Source organism: Perna viridis, chromosome 3 (genome assembly GCF_037379345.1).
Source record: "Perna viridis isolate PV_CMFRI_1.1 ecotype Kerala chromosome 3, ASM3737934v1, whole genome shotgun sequence".
Classification (NCBI taxonomy): Eukaryota; Metazoa; Mollusca; class Bivalvia; order Mytilida; family Mytilidae; genus Perna; species Perna viridis.
Window position 1 is genome coordinate 54,240,650 of NC_142447.1, and position 23,570 is coordinate 54,264,219.

The 23,570-nt window shown below is 32.0% G+C and overlaps 1 protein-coding gene across 1 annotated transcript; it reads left to right on the forward strand.

Annotated features, from left to right (window-relative positions):
* Positions 1-4,978: 4,978 nt before the first annotated feature.
* On the forward strand, positions 4,979-20,666 carry LOC148622924 (photoreceptor-specific nuclear receptor-like). Its single transcript, XM_088574168.1, has 8 exons — positions 4,979-5,018; positions 14,966-15,368; positions 15,642-15,745; positions 16,227-16,427; positions 16,783-16,982; positions 17,162-17,390; positions 18,283-18,388; positions 20,504-20,666. Coding segments are annotated over exons 1-8 (1,377 nt in total). The 5' UTR covers positions 4,979-5,017; the 3' UTR covers positions 20,637-20,666.
* The last annotated feature ends 2,904 nt before the right edge of the window (positions 20,667-23,570 follow it).

The window sequence follows — 23,570 nt, forward strand, 5'->3', positions numbered from 1 at the left end:
AAGGAAGAAGTCCATTTTCTTTGTCGATTTTTTAAAAGAATACCTTATCACTAAGAAAAAGTAATCAAGGAAACCAAGATTCTAGCAGTAATATAAAATAATGGAATCCAGGGACAAAGACCAGGCATGGGAGACAGACACGCACATAAAAATCATACAAAAACCAAAATAATACATACAAAGTAACAAAAGTAGAAGAGCAACACTAAACACTGGTATCATGGACCAGGTGCACCGGTAGGGTAAGACATAATAAGACATTTCACCCAATACAGAAATTTAATACTTAAATCTTTGTATTCAAATCCTGTTTCAGATATATTTCTAGCATGTCAAATGTACTTAGTAACTAAACAAGTATATGGTTTAATATAAAAAAAAAAATTTTCCAAATCCTTTACTTTTTTTTATGAAATAATAGTACAGAGTTTAAAAACAACTTTGAAAATTTTTGTTATTTGATTTGATATGTGTCAAAATAATACCCATAAAAATATACTGCAAGTCTTACTTAGACGTTCCATTCTTATTGCGCTTGGATTGGAAATTTGTCTGCTTCATGAAAATAGTTGAAAAAAAATATAATGGAAATATGTCTAAACTAAATTTTATATTATATATATATTGCATTGATCAATATCCCACATGGAGTGTCGAGAACTAATCAGCCTGTAGTAAATCAAACCGCTGCAAACTTAAAGAATAATCTTTGGTAACTTCTACAAAGAGAGATTTTAAACTTAAATACATTATATTATATCCAAATATGATGAAGTAGAATCTGTTGTAATATATGTACCTAATAACTAAGATAAAATCTTTTAAGGTCTTTTTTGTTAGGGCAACTTATTGACAAAAACAAAATATTTACGTGTTTAAGGAAATGTCGTTGATCTATTTTTTCTTTCTTTCTTATGATCCCAAGTAGAGTAATAAAAGAAAAAAAACCTACTTTATAGGTGATAAACAGGCTATTTAAATTAAGAATGGAAACAATAACAAATTAAAACAAAATAAAACAAACGAACAATTGTCAAAATGAAATGAAATGAAATAGAAAAAATTATTTAATACTTGTTATGTCTTGATTCCCGAGTAAAAATGTAAATTGTGATGTAAGAGTAATCAAGGGGACCAAGATGTAAGATAAACTCAATATATGATCCAAAAACACACCACGATCTCAAGAAACGCAGAACCTTTCGCGGAATCATCTATATCAGCGTTGTTTATTTGGCCATTTTGTCAAGTTTTATAAAAGACAAATCGGAGACTTTTACATGTCTAAATTCCCTTTATAGTAGATCATACCTATTACTAGGAGTATCTTTTCCTGTCGATAAATCGTAAAAAAATCGTAAAATAAGAAAGTTATGCTTGACATAGTGAAAAATATCGTTGAAATAGAACTGCTGACATAAAACTATGTATGCTTAAATTACAAACATTTATTTGAAAGAGAAGCCATCTTTTTAAGGGGGAGATAATTGGCGGGATAATGTACTATATCCTTGTAATGGGATTTTTTGTTTTTATTTCAAATAACACTAAAAAGGTTTGTTAACTCCAAATATTCTTTTTGAAGTATAAAAATATGTCGGTTAAAAAATTCTTTATAGACATTTTAAAGAAATTCAATAAAACCAATATTTTAGATAAGTTTCGAAAAAAGGAAGACTTCCTACAAAAACTACATAAAATCTTGTGACAAAATCGCCCACATTAAGTCTCAATTGCCTGAAATCAAGTCTGCCGACCTATATTTTTATATTCAAATTTTACAATATGTTCATTCAAGGTCATCTTTGAGAAAAATTAGGAAAACCCAAAGACAGGTAGTATCTACCTTAGATTTAAAGAGAGGTAGTATCTACCTTAGATTTATAGAGAGGTAGTATCTACCTTAGATTTATAGAGAGCTTTTAACAACTAAAATCTTTTTTCCAGAGAGCTTTTCTAGCAAATTTAGATGACATGACTAATTTTAACAATCATCTGTTGTAAATGAGGAGGACACCATTGTCCATAAGGCTTTGATTATTGTGTTCTTGAAATCTGATGTCAAATCCAAAAGCAGGCAAATTTTGTCTATATGTTGTATGTTGAGGTATTTCTATGAAAGGAATGAGATCTATTACTGAGGAAATTTATTGTGTGTTTGTTTGTTTCAATTAATTTTTTACCTTACATTAAAGGGGGTGGTTAAGGCCTTATACAGTGCGCCTATCCACAGTCATGAGATTGTAGTCAAAAATGTGTTTCCGTATCGTTATATGACTTTTTAGGTATTTAAGAAGTGTTGTCGTTCTGTAATCGTGTCTTTTATTACTTTTTGTATTCCTTAAGTATTTAACACCTTTTTTTATAAAGGTTATACGATAGTGTATTCGTTGCGTTTCGCCATATTCGTTTCTTTTTGTAGTACAAGAAATGCATTACTGAGTAAGAAGAAATTTATAATCATTAAAATTTTCAAAATCAGAATAACGAGTTTGAGCTATTTTGAGAGGAAAAATTGATTGACCAAAAAAAAAAAACAACTTTACATAGGGTTGATACACCTTTTTCCTCGTCGATTCAAACTCGTTGTAATTTAGTACACTTAATACGCGTAGTAGTACAGAACAGTATAAAACATTTGAAGATGAATATATTCAATGTGAAACTATTTTTTGTCTTCACAATACTTTAGGTAAAAAAGCTGCAGTGAATAAAATTAGAACATTTTTTACTTCTTAGAAGTTTTTCTTTCTTACAAAATTAAGTTTCTTAAAGACTAAGCCCTGCTTTAAATACAGTACTATTTGTTGAATTACTAGTGACTTTCCCAACAGTAACACAACAGCACAATATTCTACAGATATTTTTGATATTTCTTTACTTGTTAGTTTTCTAATCAAAGTACTGCCTTTCTTAGCATTCATACAGTTAACTAAACAGACTTAATTCATACTTTGCTAATTCAAACAATATGCTCATAAATCGAGAAGTTAAATCATTGAGCTGATGAATAATTTGTCACATAGAGAAATTAGTCGTCACGTTAAGGTAGTTCAGGTAATGATGACTTTTTAATGAAGATATGACCAACTTGATACTTGATGTTAACTATTCTATTCGCGATAAAACACAGTGTAACATTAAAATTTATACACAACGCATAAAATTTGACTGCTAAAATAAGACGGCTGTATTTTTCACATAGCATATTGGGTATAATTTAAAATGGTGTATGGTTAAATTAAACTTACTTAAGTGGTCACAGAAATAAATTTTCATATAGGTTGAATTGATCATCAATACTTTCAAATTAACCAATATCTCTTAAATTATACTAAAAGGAACAGTTTTAAATCGGATTAAGATGCAAATGTATTGAAAGATGTGTTTTTTTTATTATTCTTTTAGTTCAAAAAGGATATTTTTGAAATGTGAAAAAAAAATAATTAAATTAAAACAACGCTAGCTCAAAAAAATTAGATGTAAAAAAGTGATTCAAAAAATAGTTTTTGGGCTGTCCATTTAGCTTATGTTCCCGCGATTTCTTGCTTAAGTTTATAATTTTGAAAATATAACCAATGGTTTCATATATTACAAAGCAAATAAGTGACAAAAAGAACCCCTCCCCCCAAAAAAAGGGGGTTTATAGAAGTCATATCCCCTGATTTTGAAGTTTTTTCGGGTAGTTATTTCACTGTTTATTATACTCATATTAGTTAATTCCACTATTTCTTTGACATAGTGTACATAAAATCATGTAAAACAGATTATCCTTGTGGTTCATCCTATTATACCTCTTAAAAAGCATGACTTCCCCTAAAAATGGAATGCGCAAAGCATAGAAATATCACTATTCATTTTCAAACTGTGTGAAGCATTCATATATAACGAATCAAGTTATTCAAGTTGTTCTTGAAAATGGTGATATATATATATATATGGCAATATTATCTTTACCATTTTGCATAATACCTATAAAACCGCAACTCTATCCGAAGTTCACCAACATTTAAATTGTCGTCACAACGCATTAATTGGTTTAGGAGAAGATGTTATTGCTAACTTATAATCCCAGATCCTACAATAAGTACTTTATCTGGTGAACATCGACATATGCTGCTCTTCTACCCAGTAAGAAAAAAACACAAGGAATTCCGAAATAAATTAGCAATAATGAAGGTACAATGAAGGAGAAATCTGTAGACAAAATAATACCACAAAGAACAATAGACGAAGATCGAATTGTACAACTCACGGAACCTGAAAATTACTGAAAACGGACAAGGCGACCACAACTTTAAACAGGATGAATTAAGGTGCTCCAGAGCGATGAGCACGTCATGTTAAAACTTCAAGTTTCATTGAAATTAATCGGAATTGAAAAAAGATAATGAAGTGCGGTGCGTCTAAGATATAAAAACGCTATTCTAACAATAGTATTATAGTAAAAATAATTATACTTATTAATAGTTATCATTATAGTTATTGTTGTTATTCTTATTATTATGGTATAAAACGTACATTTTTAGTAATGGAATTAAGGAAATATTTTGTCATGAAGAACAACAAATCACACATAAATAATTGGGTAATTTTTAATCTTTGCAGAAATAAAACGACAAAAAAACACCCCTCCCAAATTTTCAGCCATTCGATCGTAATTCAGAAAGTTAAGTCGTACTGGAAAAAAATTAAACCACAAAATAAATTGCCCAATTGTCTGGAACTATATGAAGCAATGGTTTAAAATAAACATAAAAGAAGCATAAAATATGCAGTAAATAATGTTAACCCCTCCTCTTGGCATCATACAATTGGATAAGATATTAAATATGGAGATGGGACGACACTTGTTCGGCTGATGACAATACCAGCATATTGAATTGATTACAAGCCAAGATAATTGACTGGTAGTTTGATCTCGTAATGTAGAATAAATAGTTTGGCATGTGATTGCTGTTCAGGGACCATGGAACTCACAAGACAGAGAAGCTTGTCCCCTGGGCATGAAAATAACAGTAAGATTTTATTTTTAATTGTTTAGATATTACTTTGATATATTAATTAAACATGGGGCTATGAACATTTAAGAAAATGTTATATCAAAGTATATATTTATTTAACTGTGCCATAAATTTTCAAAAATATTCATATAGTTTTTTTTTAATTTATAGTTAAAATGTACCATTCAACAATAAGCATGTAGAAAAAAAATATTAGAAATTGAATTATATTATTTATATTAAAGTATACTTAAGATTTTATTTAGAAACAGTTCTGTGTGCTTGTTGTAATTTATTTAATGAAATAGGGTCAGCGTTTTCATTTAAAACAGACTTCCACTTGGTATTGTCAAATCATTCTTTTTACACAGCTTACCAGGCGAGCAAAATCAAAATGTCTTTTACTATGATAAACTATTAAATACAATTTATTGAAAGACACTACTGCTATCCAGTAGTAAAATAGAAAAAAATATCCGTCTGTGCGGTTTGAATCTCTCTCTTTGCAAAAAAGAATAAAGAAATCATAATCAGAAGAAGACTGTAAGAAAGGTCTACAACAGTGATTTGAATACAAATACATTTGTAATTACTAGTTTCAATGTATCCTTTATAATATATATATGAAATAATAGTTTCTTTACACATTCTCAGAAATTAACGAATGACGAAAAGTCGCGACAAAACTATAGCATAATTAAAATGAATTTACATTCTATATTTTCACATATGTTTTTATTTTAACTAACATTTCATCTTCCTTGTTCAGGATTTTTTCTGGTGCGATCAATTTACAAGAACTTTTTATTTATTTTTATGCGTGCCGTGCAAAACTTATGAGCTCTTGTAACGGGGTAGTTTTCTTTGTTAAAGATTTGGTCGTGACTTTGTGACTTACATGATGCTTTCATCTTCATTATAAAGACATATTGGCTCATTTATATATATGTGTGTGTGTGTGTGTGTGTGTGTGTGTTTTAGTCTGGTTTGCTTATTGATATTTAAGATACGCTCATTTTTTCCGAGGGAATTATGTTGTTTTTTTTCTGAGGGTTTTAGGTTGGTTTTTTTTCTGAGGGTTTTAGGTTGTTTGTTTTTCTAAGGGTATTATGTTGTTTTTTTTCTGAGGGTTTTATGTTGGTCTTTTTCTGAGGGTTTTAGGTTTTTTTTCTGGGGATTTTAGGTTGTATCTTGTATTTCGTTTGTAATTCCGATCTCTATTTTTGGCTTTGTATTTGTCCCTTGCTTTTTGTTGACTTAATGATTTGATAAGACAGAAAATGGAAATGATTCAGCTTAATCATGTAAGTTTGCTTTGAAAAAAAAAACGAACAAATGATTTTGCCATAACTGCAATCAAAATTCACAACTGCCTGAACAAAATGCTACAAAAGGTTAGTCAAACAGCTTGAACAAAAATACATGTACAACAAAATATTCAACTGATTTTTACGTGATCTATATTTTAGCCAAAATTAACGCAAGTTTTATTCTTGGCAAACAAAAATCGGTAAACTGCGATTAATTGTAAAAATTCAATCCTGAGAATCGGGGACATTATGGAAAAAATTACAGTTGAAACATTACAGGACGGCGAAGCTAAAGGGGGTGCAAGTACATGTAACATAATCTTGACAAATCATATAGAGACTACACTCACGATAACAATTTATTGTATGTGATAACAGCACATTCAAAAATAAGTAATATATACTTTTTAACACATCAAGTAGATGGGAATTTTTGCAACATTTTAACATTATTGCTCAATCATTTCAATTTTAGGTCGATAAGAACGACCAAATTATTATTTTATCTACCATATAAATGTTTTTAAAGAGTATTTTAATTGATAGTTTCTGTTACATCTCCTCTCAAAATTCTGTTTGCATAGTAAGCAAAGTGTTCACATGTTTCTATGATTCATTAAATGAGTATATTCATTTACTGTTGGTGTGAGGAAATATAAATTTACTGTTGGTGGGAGGAAATATAAATTTACTGTTGGTGGGAGGAAATATAAATTTACTGTTGGTGGGAGGAAATATAAATTTATGAAAGTCAAGAAATAGCATTTTAAAACATTCGATATTTCTTGTATCTACTTTAGTCTAACTTGATTTGTTCTATCCAAAGTAATTTTGAATTTAAAGGACAAACTAAATTTACACAATCAAATGTTACCGCTGTGTTATAAAACGAACTAATTGTTAATGTGTTTTCCTTCACTACGGGTCTCTTGTAAATATCTTACAGTCTAAAATATGAAATTAGGATTGTGTAGTTCTAATAAAAATTGATTGATATCCATTTTTCATATATTTTTAGCTTTTGTTTGGTTTATTGTTTCGCTTATGGTTGTCCAATAGAAAATAATTTTTGGTGTTGCAATGTTTCCGTGCTCGCCGTGAAAGTCAAACACTTGTATCTTATTGAAATATCCACACCAATATTTTACACAATAGTGCACGATTATAAGATTGAAGTACCGGATTACAATGAAACTGAATGCATTTCTTATTTATTTTGTTTTGAAATAAAGAAAGGCATAGGATACCTTATATCAATTAAACAATTACAGATAAAGAAAAGTATTTATTGACAACTGATGAACGAACTTGCACAGTGGTCAATCATGGTTTATCATGGGGACGGCTTTCATTCCCTTATAGACATTTTTCACATATTATAAGCTTTGAGATTTAATCAATTTTTATTATTCAGTTACTTAATGGATTTTTGTTGTTTTTTGTTTTATTTCTTTGTTTACTTTGTATTGAAAACTTAAACGTTATGCCACAGCTTGCAGTAACCACACAGACTTTTTGTAATGCGCTGGACTTCTTACAACTAGGCTCCTGGAATATGATTGTGTTGCTACAAGACTGAAGTCATCACTTTAGAAGTTATATGGTTGTCATCATGAACTCGTGAATCATTACTGTGTATCCAATTGCACCGTGAAAACTGATTTATTCTATGTATCATAGTTTTACTTTCCTCTTTCGTCTACACTGGGCTTGACTTTTTATGAGCAACTCGGCGGGTGTTTCTAGAAAAGCAGAAAACGCTTACCCTACCGGTGCACCCGTTCCATTCTCAAAGCTTTTAGTGGATTCCGAGTTGCTCATTTACTTTTGTTACTTTGTATGTATTGTTTTGGTTATTTTATGTTTTTTGTTGCGTGTTTCCCATCTCTGGTCTTTGTCCCTGGATTACATTCTTTTGATTTGCGCTAGAATCTCGGTTCCCTTGATTACTCTTAGTACACGATGTAATATACTCTATTCTACAAAACAACACATAGATGAACTATCCCGTACTTCCATAAATCGAGCCCTAGATTAACCCTACGAGGAGGAAAGACCCGGCCAGCAAATGCTATATTTTTTTTTATATAACCTAACTGGCCGAGTGGTCTAGGGCGCTGGACTTTGTGCAGGCGGTGTTGCCATAGATGTCATAGATGTCAAATTGCTTCGCAAATTTGACAGTTCTAACATCATTGGGAATTTTTCAGACTTTTGTTTATATTATATATAAGTGTCAGATCACGGTTTTCACTTGTTTTATTTCTTAATTCATACTTGCATTTTTTATGAAGGCCGTGTTGCCGAAAATTTAGGCCCCACTTTCTACATTTTTATGCGTTTTATTTGTGTCTTATTTGTTTTCAGTTCAACGTAGCTTGTAACTATTCACTTTATTATTATTATTCTTATTTAAATATTAGCACCTTTCTTTGACTCTTTTGTATTTCTTATACCTAATTTGTAAGCCAGAACCAAGTCAGAACTGAACTATAAGATACTTTAGAATGATACTCGACTGATAAAAGTTGTCAGGACAGTCATTGTAAGTTTCATGTACCAAATGTATTTGCTTTTATTTTTTAAAAGAAGAATGATTTACAACAATTCACACGTGTAACTACCTCCAAGGTGTGTGATTTTTATCATGACTGTGTCATTAATTTGGTCTAGTTTTAATTCCTCTGAACATCACTTTCTTCGGAGTGATTATGTGTTATTGATATCTGATAATAATAATAATAATGAAAGACGTCTTCAACCGTCACGAGAACAAATATTATTAAATTCATGTTAAATCATCATACATGTGTCTTTGTAAGACTTCTGTATTTCGTAATTAATTCTTTATGATACCAATTACCGTTTTGGTTAGTATTTTTTTCTGCGCATGGTGAAGAAATCTGCCATTAAATGGCCTTCTTCCTTTCTATCAGAACAGTTATAAGCAGCACCCCATACCATCAATTTACCGGTTTGACAACATTATCCTATTCTTAACATTTTCACAAGATTGTTCATTTTCAGCGCTAGAATTAATCATAACAAATAGAATTTGAGACGATTGTAGCGCTAATGACATCGGATAACTTTATTAAAGTGTCATCAGTTAGAGCTCAATTGAATAGTTTACGTCTGGCTTGACGCAGTGATTATTTCCATCACCATACCAAATGTAATGAATTGGCTTGTATGTGACGCTGCTTTATCCAACTAATACCATCGCGATCTCAGCTGTACCTAGCTCAGCTCGATGACTCTTCACAAATTTTCTTGTCAGATCACCCCTGTCTGGAGATCACTTGATATATTTTAATTGTCATGAATTAGATATAAAAAGGCAGGGTTGGCTTGGCTAATTTGTTTTTCGCGAGATGCTATAAAGATCAGGAAAATAAGATAATTTAATTAGGGGCTAGGTCTTTTATTTGATTTTCAATTTCCTTAGAGTTGTAGGGAATCAAGTGGTTATTCCTTACTTCAGATTTTCTATCGATTCCACAGATTATTCAATTATGTAGACAATTTAGATGCGACACACATTGTCGTGGTAAACGAGCTTTCAACGAAAAAGAGCTAAAAGTATTTGTAACATTTGACAAATTTTGTTTTCGACGTCTATAAAGAAAATTATAGTTTAGAAAATGATTCAATCCGTAGAAAACGATTGAATCATGCATAATGACTTCTGTAAATTATCAGATTTTAAGCAAAATTGTTAGTATCAATCAAAACCCAGTAGTGTGACCCGGGACCATCGAGACACCTGTCTCTCCGCCCAGCTGACATACTTTACATTCTGTGATGGTTGATATAAACATACTTTAAATGAATACGACAATTCAAAATAATAAAACTTAATTGAGATGTGACTGTTCATAAATTAAGGAATTCAAAGTAAAACGTCACTGCGTCGGGGCGGCCACGACCGGGATTTTTCTATACAGACGAGTTGAACTCTAGTTTAAGAAGATTTTTATAAATCATGAAAAAGAAATTAAATGATGAACAATGCATTTAAATTAAAAATGAAACTTAAACACTCTAGGTTACAGCTACCAGATAACTTGGTAAAAAATAACAGAACTATGGCCATGAAATAAATGGCCATATGGTATCAATTATAAACAAGTGATAATGTGTTTGCAAGCAAAACACAAAAGTCGCAAAACCGGCAAGTGGTCAGATTCTGTCAAGTTCTGAAGTCGCCATTGTATTTAGAATTCAATATTTATCTTAGAAATCAATTTTCTTAAAATCCAATAATATTGACATTTTGCCGATTTTGCGACCATTTTGAAAAGAAAATGGCGACTTTCTTACAAAATCTGAAGCCGCTAAGGAATTAATGTCATGTTTACTCTAAATATCAATTTTCATCGAAATCGAACGGTTTTGAAATTTTGTATTTTGGGGCCCATTTGAAAAAAATGGCGGCTTTCTACAAAATTTATTTAAGGCCTGTGATGTCAGCAAGTCAAGAACAGCTGTTTGAGTTATTTTCATACAATTAAATAGTTCCACTATAGTTTAAATATTTCCTCTTTTTTCCGGGTTTTGTTTTGGTGGCTATTTTGAATTCGGCAACCATTTTAAAATTCTGGAAGTTGATGGTAGCTGTGACACACTGAGCCTGCTTGATATTTTATCCAAGTTTTGTTTTAATCCAATTAGCGGTCTTGGAGAAATCACCAGGACTTATGTTCAGAAGAAGTATAATAATAACAAGTGATATTGTGTTTGCAAGCAAAACACAGAAGTCGCCAAAACCGGCAAATGGCCGGATTAAGTCAAGTTCTGAAGCCGTCATTGAATTTAGAATGTAGTGTTTACCCTAGAAATTAATATTCATTGAAATCCAATAATGCTGAAATTTTGAAGATTTATACGGCCAGTTTAGAAACATTCAATGGCGGTTTTTCACAAAATTGGTAGCCACCATTGCATTTAGAATACCATGCATACCCTAGATATCAATTTTCATTGAAATCGAACGATGTTGCCATTTTGCCGATTTTTGTGCCCATTGTGACCAAATATCGGCTTCCTAAAAAAAGTTTTTTTTCACCTGTGAAGTCAGCAAGTCAAGAATAGCTACTTCAGTTATTTTTATACAATTAAAGAGTTTCACTATTTGATATATATATTTTTTTCATTTTTTCCGAGTTTGTTTTGGCGGCCATTTTGAAATTCCGGAAGTTGGAGCATGCTTGATTTTTTAGCCAAGTTTGGTATGAATCAAATAAACGGTCTTCGAGAAATCTCCTGGACATCTTTACGTGCAGAAGAAGTATAATAATAATAATAATAATAATAATAACAAGAAGAAGAAGAAGAAGAAAAGGGGAAAACAATAAGTCGCAAAACTTCGTTTTGGCGACTTAATAAGAAGATCTAGAAGACACGGGGCAACAACAATAAGTCGCGACTTAATAACTATAACGCTAGTTACTACCCTCTTTAACATTGTAAAACGGCTTATTATGCTAAAACCGTTTTCTAAAGAACACTCCAAACTTATGACTTGGTTAAGTTTTGATGCATTTAAGTAACGCTCCATTAAAAATATGTTAAAATCAGATCAATAAGAAATATAATTATATATTAAGACAAATATGGCAACAAACCATTATGGTCTAACCATTCAATGATAATTGAAAACAGAGATGTCATCAACATTTTCTCATCAAACGGTACATGCCTTTACAGGAAACGGACATGAGATGGACCATTCATACTTTCTATTGCTATTTATGTATTAGTACTAGTATAAGGTTTTATACTTACGATATCAAGTTCATTAAACTCTGCATTAGAGAAGAAAAAAGTAAATGACTGAAGAAATTGGCAAAACAAATTATCAGTGCATGAGTCTTTAAATTTCCTTAAACATCTTTAGAAATAGAAATTATGTTTATAGTGATTTTGAAAACAGAAAGTTAAGGATCGAAGACGAGATAAAACAACAATTTATATCATGACAAGCAATCCCATCTTTAGAATTGACCCTTGCAAAATGTCAGCAGAAAGAAATGTTAAAAAGTGATTTAAAAATAATAAAATAGATAGATAATAAAATATACAAAAAAAAAAAACAAAAGAACGAACGACAAATAAATAAAAATAAAATAAAATAAATAAATAAAAACAACGAAGAACTAATTCACTTCAACAATAAATGCTATAAATAAGCAATTTCAGGCTTACACTTGAACTACAACAACCGTACTTTAACATCTCGTCATCAGAGAAACTGTTATCTTAGTCACTACATAGCCTTCACCTTTTCCTGAACGCAACGGTTTATTTTATACGAAAAGCAGTGATTTTTAATATGAATAGTTGTCATATGCGTAACCGAACATTGGATCACATTTAGTGAGATATAAGTCATTTGTGGTACCTGATATGAGCAAAAAAGTTATAAATTCTAAAAACAATGTCATAAATATCGTGACAAATTTCATACAGTAGCGCCTGATATATAAGAAAATCCTATTGATTATGATGGAATGTTTATAAATTAAAATGATGGCTGATTTTTCTTGCGTGATGTGTCACAATCTTTGGGGTTCATTTCCGATCTGGGCTCACTATGAGCTGATTTACACATCTAAGCAGACCATATGTGCGTGTTGCCATTTTGTAGTGGCAATTTAGAACTGAAATGAAGCTATAGATTTCCTTGTCGGAAATGGTTGTAATCTGGCATTAATGTGATCCAATCTAAAACAACTTCCGTTGAAAGTCGTAGGTTTTTGTTTAAATACGGCCTTTAGATGCCTGACATTTGTTCATTTGAATTGTGGGTATTAAACTTTTATCGGAATAATGAATATTTAATTTTTTAAAAAGACAACAACACGATACCTCTTAAGGTTTGCTCGGTGTATAGTTGACTTATTTAGAGCAAGGAAATCACTATAATGTTAACTCTTGCTTCCGGTACTTGTCATTTATAGAAGCACATAACAATTATAAGAATATCTAAGCTGCTAACAGTGGTATTTTGTTCTACTTCAATGAAATATGAAAGTTTATTATAGAGATGTAAATGAAGTACATTTAAATATATTCCTTTAAGATAGTCATGTTTCCTAATGTTTCATTTTATGTTTATATATTTAAAGCTCTTTAGACCATAGCCATGGTAAAAAAGTGATTAACACATTACCTATTTCGTGCAACACATAGACTGTGTCTATTAAAAAAAATATGAAAAAATAGTCTTATTAGAATCAAAATAAATCACAGAAATAAAAACAAAAAACAAAACAAAAATAAATTCGAATATACAAAATGTACTTCGAAGAAAACATGCAAGTACAGTGCGTGCTAAATTAATTCCGCTAATTTGCGTGCGTTTGAAAACACCATAATACAACAGAGTTACTTTATGTCCATATCAGACAAAATTTTAGAATTAAACAGATAAAACACTTATTTCTATTATCCCCAAGTGTTTTACCACAATATAATCCCTTCCTATTTGTAACTTCGTGACCCCTAAAAACGCTGAATTTCCCCCTCTGATAATCTGCTAACTTACTTAGGTATTATAGGACCGTTTTGACGAGAGAGCTTTTATCTTTTCAACGAGGATCTAAAATAGAAGGATTTGTACATATTCTATTCTATTCTTTTTATTAAATCAAATCAAATGAAATATAACTAGAATGGGTATGGTGAATATGTCAAAGAGACAATAAACCCACTGAGAAGAAAATGTTAGCTCAAGACCACCATTGGTCTTAAGTGAACGACGAGCAAACCATTACACCACAGGACAGTCTGTAGCTGTCCAAAAACATCATTATACACAGGTACACAGACAGAATTGCCCCTATATGCTCAAGTAACATAAAAAACTGAATGTGAAAACGAGACAAGACATGTAGAGGGCAGAGATTCCTAGTTTAAAGTATTATGGCGTGATCACAACACCCCCTTTTAAAATCTGGTCACTGTGGAAAATATTACACGATTAAACACACCTAAAAACCAGTTCAAAAAGGTCTGAGCCCCTTGTTACAATGGAAATAAAAAAGAAAACTGGAAGTTCAGTTTACAACTTTCATTGAGTTTTTTATAAGTGAAGTTACCTAACTGTATTCAAATTTCCTTTATCCTCATATCAATCCATTAAAAAACTTAATTTAGAAATACAGAAAATTCAGAAAAAAAATTATATTGTATATACGAATTAAAAGCCAACTTGAAATTGACTAGATATACATTTTGTACATATCAAGCATATTGACTGAAAACTCATTGCAATTTCAACGGAATTGATGCGATATCACATTCAATGTGCTAAAATGTCAATTTAAACACTTATACAGTAATGTCCGTTTACAGCCTCAATAAGTATTTATCGGAACTTTTCTAGGCTGATCGAATTCGCATGTCAGCAGTATTTGACACACATTTATTGGAGGTCCGTGTAGTGTGAATAATAATTAAAAAAAAACAATCATATGCACTACTATTCAGCAACTTATTGCAGAAAAAACTATAAACGACATTAGGCAATCGGCCTAAAACAAAATAAATAATGATATGCAAATTTATTAAATAATACAATATATCATAAACCCATACATACAACAACAAAGCCCTTTTATAACGAAATAATGTTTTTTTCTTAAACAGTGGCAAACAATAATGATGTAACTGTTAACAATCGTCACTTACAACCAGACATATATACAGTATCATCACAAGGAGCACGTTTTCACCCAACAGAGGACGTTTCACAAGAAGAAGTAAAAACGTCATTTTCTGAACGTTTTGACTCAGATGACGTAAGACATTCACCTCCAGTGATTTCTATCGGGAGTACATCGCCCCTTGGAATGACTGTAACATCGTCACACATGACGGTTGACCATGAAAATCTACAAAGAAATCCATGTGGCCCTATAAAACGGAATTCACCAGGACTAATATGTGTGGTCTGTGGTGATACCTCTAGTGGGAAACATTATGGTATTCTAGCATGTAATGGTTGTAGTGGATTCTTCAAAAGAAGCGTCAGGAGAAAACTAATATACAGGTATCAAGGTGGTTTATAAAATTGAAAAGCGTTCAGTAACGTTCTTCAAAGCAGTATGAGATGAAATGTAATTTACATAAAGTTGGTTGATTAAATTATTCAAAGCAGCTTAAATCGGTAAAGGAGAATGAAATAAGTATTGAAAATGAGCAGCTATTTTTGTTTGTCTGTTTGTTTGTTTTTTGTTTTTTTGATAGACGAATATAAGCGTTCATAGCTGAGCAAAAAATCAGATGTTGATGTTAAGTGAGATTTATAGTGCTACTTTTACAGATGTCAAGCAGGATCTGGCCTGTGTATAGTAGATAAAGCCCACAGAAATCAATGCCAAGCTTGTCGGTTAAAGAAATGTATACAAATGGGAATGAACAAAGATGGTAGGTTATAACGATAGACTCTAAATCTTAAATTTAACATTTCTATTATTGCATATATATATATTACACGCAGCACGATAGAACCGCATACAGTGTATTCTTAGAGAAAGATTGGATCTAGGGTATCAAAAGAAGCAATAAAGGATATTGATGTAAACCCTTTAATTTTACAAATGCCTAAAATTACAATTCATTAATAATATTCAGTCCCTGTTGTGGTTTTAACGTCCTTTCATCTCAAACAAACCAGTCTGACCAAAAATATAATTTCTTTTTTTTCCTTTATAGTTTTGTTTGTTTTGACGTGTTCCATGTGTTGTCATTCTACTAAAACGTTCTAGCTTGGAGATTATCTTATATAAGTTAATACCGCTACAGCGGAGTTTCGTTCAAAATAACACTTACTTTGTAGTGTTAAAAAAATCAAAGATCTACAAAACGTTCAATACAAATACAGATATATAACTATTATATCTTTCAGCTGTCCAAAATGAACGACAGCCACGGAACACAGCCCAAGTACGACATGATCAACTGATTAATGAACTTGACGGACCGTTTCCCCATGGCAATGCCACTGTTTCTGCTACTCACCCAGCATTTAGTCCTGGACTTAATGGCAGATTTATCTCCGGTCTAATCACAACAGATACCAACACAAAAATAGAAAGTGATGAAAGAGGTAAGGGAACAGTTGTCCTTCCGAATCATTGTCAGGCCTATAAGGGTACGGTTGTCCTTCAACTTTAACGGTTGTCCTTCATACTCAACGGTTGTCCTTCAGACTCAATATAAGACCTAAGGGAACAGTTGTCCTTCAGACTCAATGTAAGACATAAGGGAAAAGTTGTCCTTCAGACTCGATTTTAGGCCTCGCTATTTTGTTTGCTCCCTTGATTTGTTTTAAATATGACTTTAAAATTAAAACATTGTTATTCTAAATCTGAACAGTACTTTATTTCAGCAGTTCATTCAAAACTTCTGTTTTAGGTGTGTCACCTTATAATTGATATCTTTAAGAATCTATAATTTTGTAGGTATACACGACGACAAAGTAGATGTTACTGGAATAGACCAGGAGAGACCCATTCATCCTACTCCTAGTCAATATCACGAAGTGTCATTATACTCTCCAGGACAAGAGACTATATATGAATGTTCTGCCAGACTGTTATTCATGGCAGTCAGGTGGACCAAGAACTTACCATCATTTGCTAATTTACCATTTAGAGATCAAGTAAGTCTATCAACTATTGCAATGCCTTAGTGTATGATTTTAATAACTGAAAAAATACAGTAATATTTTGGCGATATAACAATCCTTTCTTCAATATATCAAACTGGTAGCACAAAACTAATTAAGATACTTAGTAAATTTACAGTTGTGATATTAGATCTTGTACCATTTTGTCTCAGGTAATACTTCTTGAGGAATCCTGGAGTGAAATCTTCATGTTGTGTGCCATACAATGGTCAATGCCGATGGATTCTTCACCATTACTAGTGGCCCACGATCATGAACCCAATAGTAAATCTGGACCGACCGACATCAGACTGCTTAGAGAAGTGTTTGCTAGATATAAAGCTATACAGGTAGATCCAGCGGAGTTCGCCTGTATGAAAGCAGTTGCTTTATTCAAACCAGGTAATGTACTATTTCGTAGGATGAAGAAAACAAGAAAAAAAACTGTGAGCATTGCTAACTTACTTGACAACCACACCCCCACTACTTGACAACCACACCCCAACTTCACCATTTGATAGCATGCTCCTTTTGACCTCCACATTTATTTAGATATAAACTAGGAGCAATGTGCACAATGGAAATATACAATAAAGATTCTGTGAAAGTTTATTCCATTCCATATAGTAATATAGGAGGAATAAGGATAAGAGATGCACTCCATGTCCCCATATTCACAAATGGCAAAGTCCGTGTTTTGCTGTATGAAACCCTCATATTGATTTGGATAATGACTTGAGTAGGAGATGTACAATGGGAACATGCAATAAAGATTATATGAAAGTTTCATTCAATTGCATGATTGGTCTCCAATGTAACGGTGAGAAGGAAAGACGGCACCCCTATCACTATATACCCCTTCCACTTTGTAAGTTGGGAGGGGGCAAAGTGAGGGTATAAAACAACCTTAATAATGCTATTTCCAAGACACGATATAATATGTGTATATGTAGATCCTCTGTCATTTTGTTTGTTTCTGTCAAAAGTGACGTATGCAGTTAAAATGTTTGAAATTTTGAAATAGCTGAGTAGTCTCGCATATTTCCGTCGGTCGAAATATCTCCGACATTATACCCAGACTGCGGGTGGTATTCTTGACGGAAGGGTGGTATACTTGGAGGAAAGTGGTATACCAGAATAATTCATCTTTGTAAACCAATTAACAAAAATGTAGAACTTTATATGAAGTATAACATAACTAAATTACGATGCATTTTCAATGAAGTTAATTTGAGTGTAAATAGCTCTGTTTCTCATAAACAAAGCCTAAAATCACATTATTATTTCATTTTAGAGACGAGAGGTTTAAAAGATCCACACCAAGTAGAAGGTTTACAGGACCAGGCACAAATGATGTTAGGACAGCATGTAAGGACACATCATCCTACACATCCTATGAGGTACTCATTTTATTGTGAGAGAAGGATATTTTTTCTGTTAGTTTTTATTAAGTGAAAGAAACTTTTTTATTTCATGTGTTGACGTAGATCTGATCCAGTCAAATCTGAGTTTTTAGCAATATCGACTTTTTCATATGATTTTGCTTTTGTGCAAGCTGCATTTCTTTTGAAACAAAAAAATAAATTGTGACAAAAATATCATAAATACTTCATTCACGCGGATTATGAATACGCATATGCTCATAATCTTAGAAAAAAAAAACATGTATGATGAACCATACATTTTATGTCATACTCTTAGATAAAAACTGTCCTGAAAGTGAAGAAACTCATCTACTTTTTATGTGGACTTAAGGTTGATAAAGATGATGTATTAAAATATTATAATAGAATTAAAGTTTACATTTCGCGAAACGTGGGGCAAATCACCTCCGGTACATATATTGCCTCGAAACCTAAAAATTTACATGCGGCACATTATATTCACCCTAATAACTAATTTATATCCAAATCAGAGCATTTTGAAGTTTTGGTGGGAAAATCAGTCCCCATGGTGACAGCGACTTTCATATGGTATTGAAATCACAATATTTAGATTCGGAATGCCATTTCCACCCAAGAACCCAAATTTGATCCAGATCGGAGCATTCTAAAATTTTGACTGGGAAAATGAATGACAATTTTCAAATCTTCTTGAAATGTCAGAATTCAATCTCATCACATGTCATTTTCATCCCCCAAACCCAAATTACATTCAAATTGGTGCATTTTGAAATTTTGGTGAGAAAACCGGTTACAGTGGCAACGTGTATCATATAGTTTATGTTTTTTTTTTTTTTGCATAATCTTTTTTGGAATATCAAACTGTACCATTGTACAAAATTTCAAGTTCCTAGGCACCTAGGTTTCTGAGATACTGCAATGTCCTACATTTTGACCTCTTTTCCTTATTTGGCAGCCATGATTTTGACATGGCCACCTTTTTTTGGAGTTTTGAAAACTTTAGGTACAACTTTAGATAGTACTGGATATGTGTGCAAAGTTACGTAAGAGTTGGCCATACGGTTTCTGAGAATTTCTCCGGAAAAGTTCATTGATAGGAAGACGAAAGATGACGGAATGATAATAATAATAATAATAACAATAATAATATTATTAATCGGAGTAAAAACAATAAGTCACCGACACTTCGTGGTCGGTGACTAATATTTAGTCAATCCCTTTTAAACCAACTGATCACACTTAATATGTGTATCATTAAAATACGCTAATCTCATCGGATAATCGGCTTCATAAATGAGGATTCATGATTCGAAGAAACACATTTTTAGTATTTATATAGTACCGGACTACTTTTATTGACCATTTTGTTAATGACCGAAACAGGTTTCGCCATCATGTACGCTTTGATACAGACGAAATAAAATTTAAAAAAACACCATAAATGTAATTATAAAAATTGAATGTTTCATTTTTTGATGGTTCAGCGTGTAAAAGCGTAGACCGATTTCACATTTTGCACATACAGCGCGTTAATAAATAGGCTATACGGTCCAAGCTTCTACACGCTGACGAAACATCAGAAATGAAAAGTTCAGTTCATACTTTGATCATGTCCCAAATATCAGAATAAACAATCTTTCATAAAAACAACTTCTTCATATATAAAAGTAGCATGCTAAAGGTACTCTACTTCGTTTAGCGATGAAATTTTAGAACAGATTTGTCCAAGATGTGATTGAGTTATCGATAGTGCGAAACCTTAAAGTATAACATGTACATTTTATCCCGAAACAAGGATCCGAACAAACAATAATTTCAAAACAACCTATTTTTTTATATTGGAACTATTAAGTGGAAAACTTGATGTTCAACTTTGAAGGGACATAGTCCGGTTTCATAAAAAAATCTCAATTCGAGATTTTCCTCAAATCTTCAAATTCAAGCGATCGGATAGGTTGAAATTTGAGTTGAGGAAGGATTTGAGGAAAATATCAATTTGAGATTTTAGGAAAATCTCATGCAATTTGAGATTTTTTTTTATGAAACCGGCCCAAGGTGTCTCAATCTGCAATTTAGTGTCTTATTCCAGATTATTATTTTTTTTAATTTCAGATTTGGACGTTTGTTGCTGATGCTACCATCGCTTAGATTTGTTGGTTCTGATAAGTTAGAAAAAATATTCTTTGGCCGAACAATTGGAAATACTCCGATGGAAAAATTATTATGTGACATGTTCCGGAGTTAATTTACTTTTGTTACAAAAATACTAGCTGTTTTATCATTAAATCGTTCAAACCGTTTACTGTATTATCCAGTTAACAATAACAGTGTTATTTCAAAAGAATTCAAAGGAAAGTATTGTATAACAAGTTATACTGTGTTAAAATTCGCCAAAACCAATTCTGAAGCTGCCATTCAAAATCAGCACGTCATGTTAATCCTTTTTTAAATCAAGTTTTGGATTGATAAAACATTTCTTCATCCAGAAATCAGTGGGACATCTTTGTATCAGAAAAAGTAATAAAATAATAGTAAGAAGAAACGGAGCAAAAACAATAAGTGGCAAAAAATCCCGAATGATGTATCGTATAATATTTTAAACACGTCAAAATGTGAAATTGCGTCAGGACATCATTCCTACACCTTTTCACCAGCCGTATAATTCAAATAATCCCAACATAACCATTTTTATACCACCAACTTGCAAAGTGGGGGGTTTGAGTGATAGGGATGTCCGTCCTTTCTTCCGCTACACGTAGGGAACCCCTCTCATTCGTTTCTCCTCCTATTCCACTGTATTGAATTGAACGAAACCTTCACAGAATCTTTGTTATATATTGTACACATCATATTTTAGATTTTGATCGATATCAATATGAAGGTCAAAAGGTGCTTGTATCAAATTGGGGAGTAGGAGTATCAAGTTAATGACCATTCTCACAGTTTTTCTAGGTTAATCAACAAAAAAAATAATTGAATAATGCCGAAAGAGTAATCAAGGGAACCAAGGTTCTAGTGGAAATCAAAAGAATGTAATCCAGGGACAATGACCAGACATGAAAAACAGACATAATCAACAAAGAACATAAAGTAACTAAAATCATACATACAAAGTAACACCAGCATTGAGCAACTCGGACTCCACTAAAATCTGGTAGCATGGACCAGGTGCGCCAGTAGGGAAGAGTCCTCTGCTTTTGATAATTATATTGATGTTAAGGTCGATGGCGCTAAAGGTTTTTATTATTAATTACATGTAGCTCATTTTTTTCAATTGGTCGCAAGATTCTCTTGTGTTAAGATAAACAACTGTGTGTAAACATCACTTTCCTGTTCGTTATATTAAGCATCTATTTAATTTATCACGGGTCACTTCCACAAGCTCTACGTCCATATAAAAAGCTAGTTTCTTAAATTTGGTTTCTGAGAATAAAGAATTGAGACTCTTATGTATAACTTTTCATCCTCGCAAAATGAATGTTTTTTCTTAATTTTCATTTTTGGTTTTTGAAACCAGAAGCTTTGACGGAAATCTCTAGATGTAAAAATAGAAGATGTGATATTATTGTCAATGAAACAGTCATCCACCAAAACCTAAGCAACAAACAATCAAAACTTCTGCAGGTCACAACATAGTCTTCAGTGATGGACAAAATCCATAACATAAAACTAGTTGTAAGAAGCCCCAAAATAAATTAAACTATTCATAAAACACGAAATTCGTCCTAATCTATAAAATAAACAAGAGGCTCATAGGACCTGGTTAAATCTTTGCATTTCAAGGGCAATAACTCTTAGAGTAACAAGACTAACAAGAAGTTTTCCGACAATTTTGACTCAAAAAAGACTTTGGTTGGACTTATCATAAGGATCATTTGATCAATTGAAAGTTTCTTTCTTTCTATCATAGTTTTCAAGATATTAGCTGAAAACTGCTCAGAGCATAATTTTTCGCCTTTCAAGGGCAATTACTCTAACAAGGAGTCGTCTGACAACTTTGATCCAATGCAGACTTTTGTAGGCCTGTAATAAGGATCATTTCGGCAATTGAAAGAATTCGGCTAAACATAACGTTTTGGAGAAATGTTAGAAAAACTTCTGACTGATTCTTTCTTTTTCAAAAAAAACCAACATCATATCTATGCAGAAAACCCTATGGAATATTCATACCAAGTTTAGTTGTAATTGGTCTGGTAGTTTCAGAGGAGAAGATTTTTGAAAGAAAAAGAATAAAATTCGGGAAAAAACGTCGAAAAAGGGCAATTACTCCAACATGGCTACACAGATTAAAACAATTAAAAATTAAAAAAAGATTAAAATAACCAGAGATAGATCTCATCACCCTCAGTTGTATGCAGAAAACGCTAAGGAACACTCATACCGAATTTGGTTCTAATTGGTCAAGCGGTATTTTCCTCGAGTAATTGCTTTTTCTGTAAGCTAGTTCAAAATCCAAAAGCAACTGATGAGCACACCTTGTTTACTCAAGTAAAATATTAATAAACAGTTTTTAGTGAAAGTATATAATAAAATGTGTAAGTAAAACCAGGTCTTCGTGCAAGCGTCAAAATAAAAAGCAATGAAGATCACATAATAATGTTAGGTGGGATTCGTTATTCTTGAACTCTGTGAAAGAACTATTTAACACCACCAGCATACCCGAAAACATGGTATAGAGTAACTTATACAGTTGTCTGTATGTTAACTAATTAATTATGAAGGTTTTAGCATACGTTTTTACACCACTATTGTTAAGAAACGTTGCTAGATGTACTTCTGCTGGAGATGATATTACATATCTGAGAAAAGAACCATTTTTGATTTAAATGAATAGTCAAGCGGTAATAATTCGAAACAAGGTATCCTGACTACCATGACAGACTGACAGGGGACGGACACGTCAAAAATGATATATCCATCCCACAAGATCAATTGTTTTGATAACGTAAGAAGGGAGATAATCATTATTACCATGGTTGTAGCAGTATCAGTGGCGGAATCACCTAAAGGGGGCACCAGTTGGCCCTAAAAACACATTTTAATGCATGCATTCACACACAAAAATAAGATATTTTCAAAAATTTAGCAAAATGATAATGGAGCCTTTGGATCCGCCTATGGGTATAAATCTGCGTGGGAGAAAGAGCACATTTACTTATCTCATACATTTCACACCAAC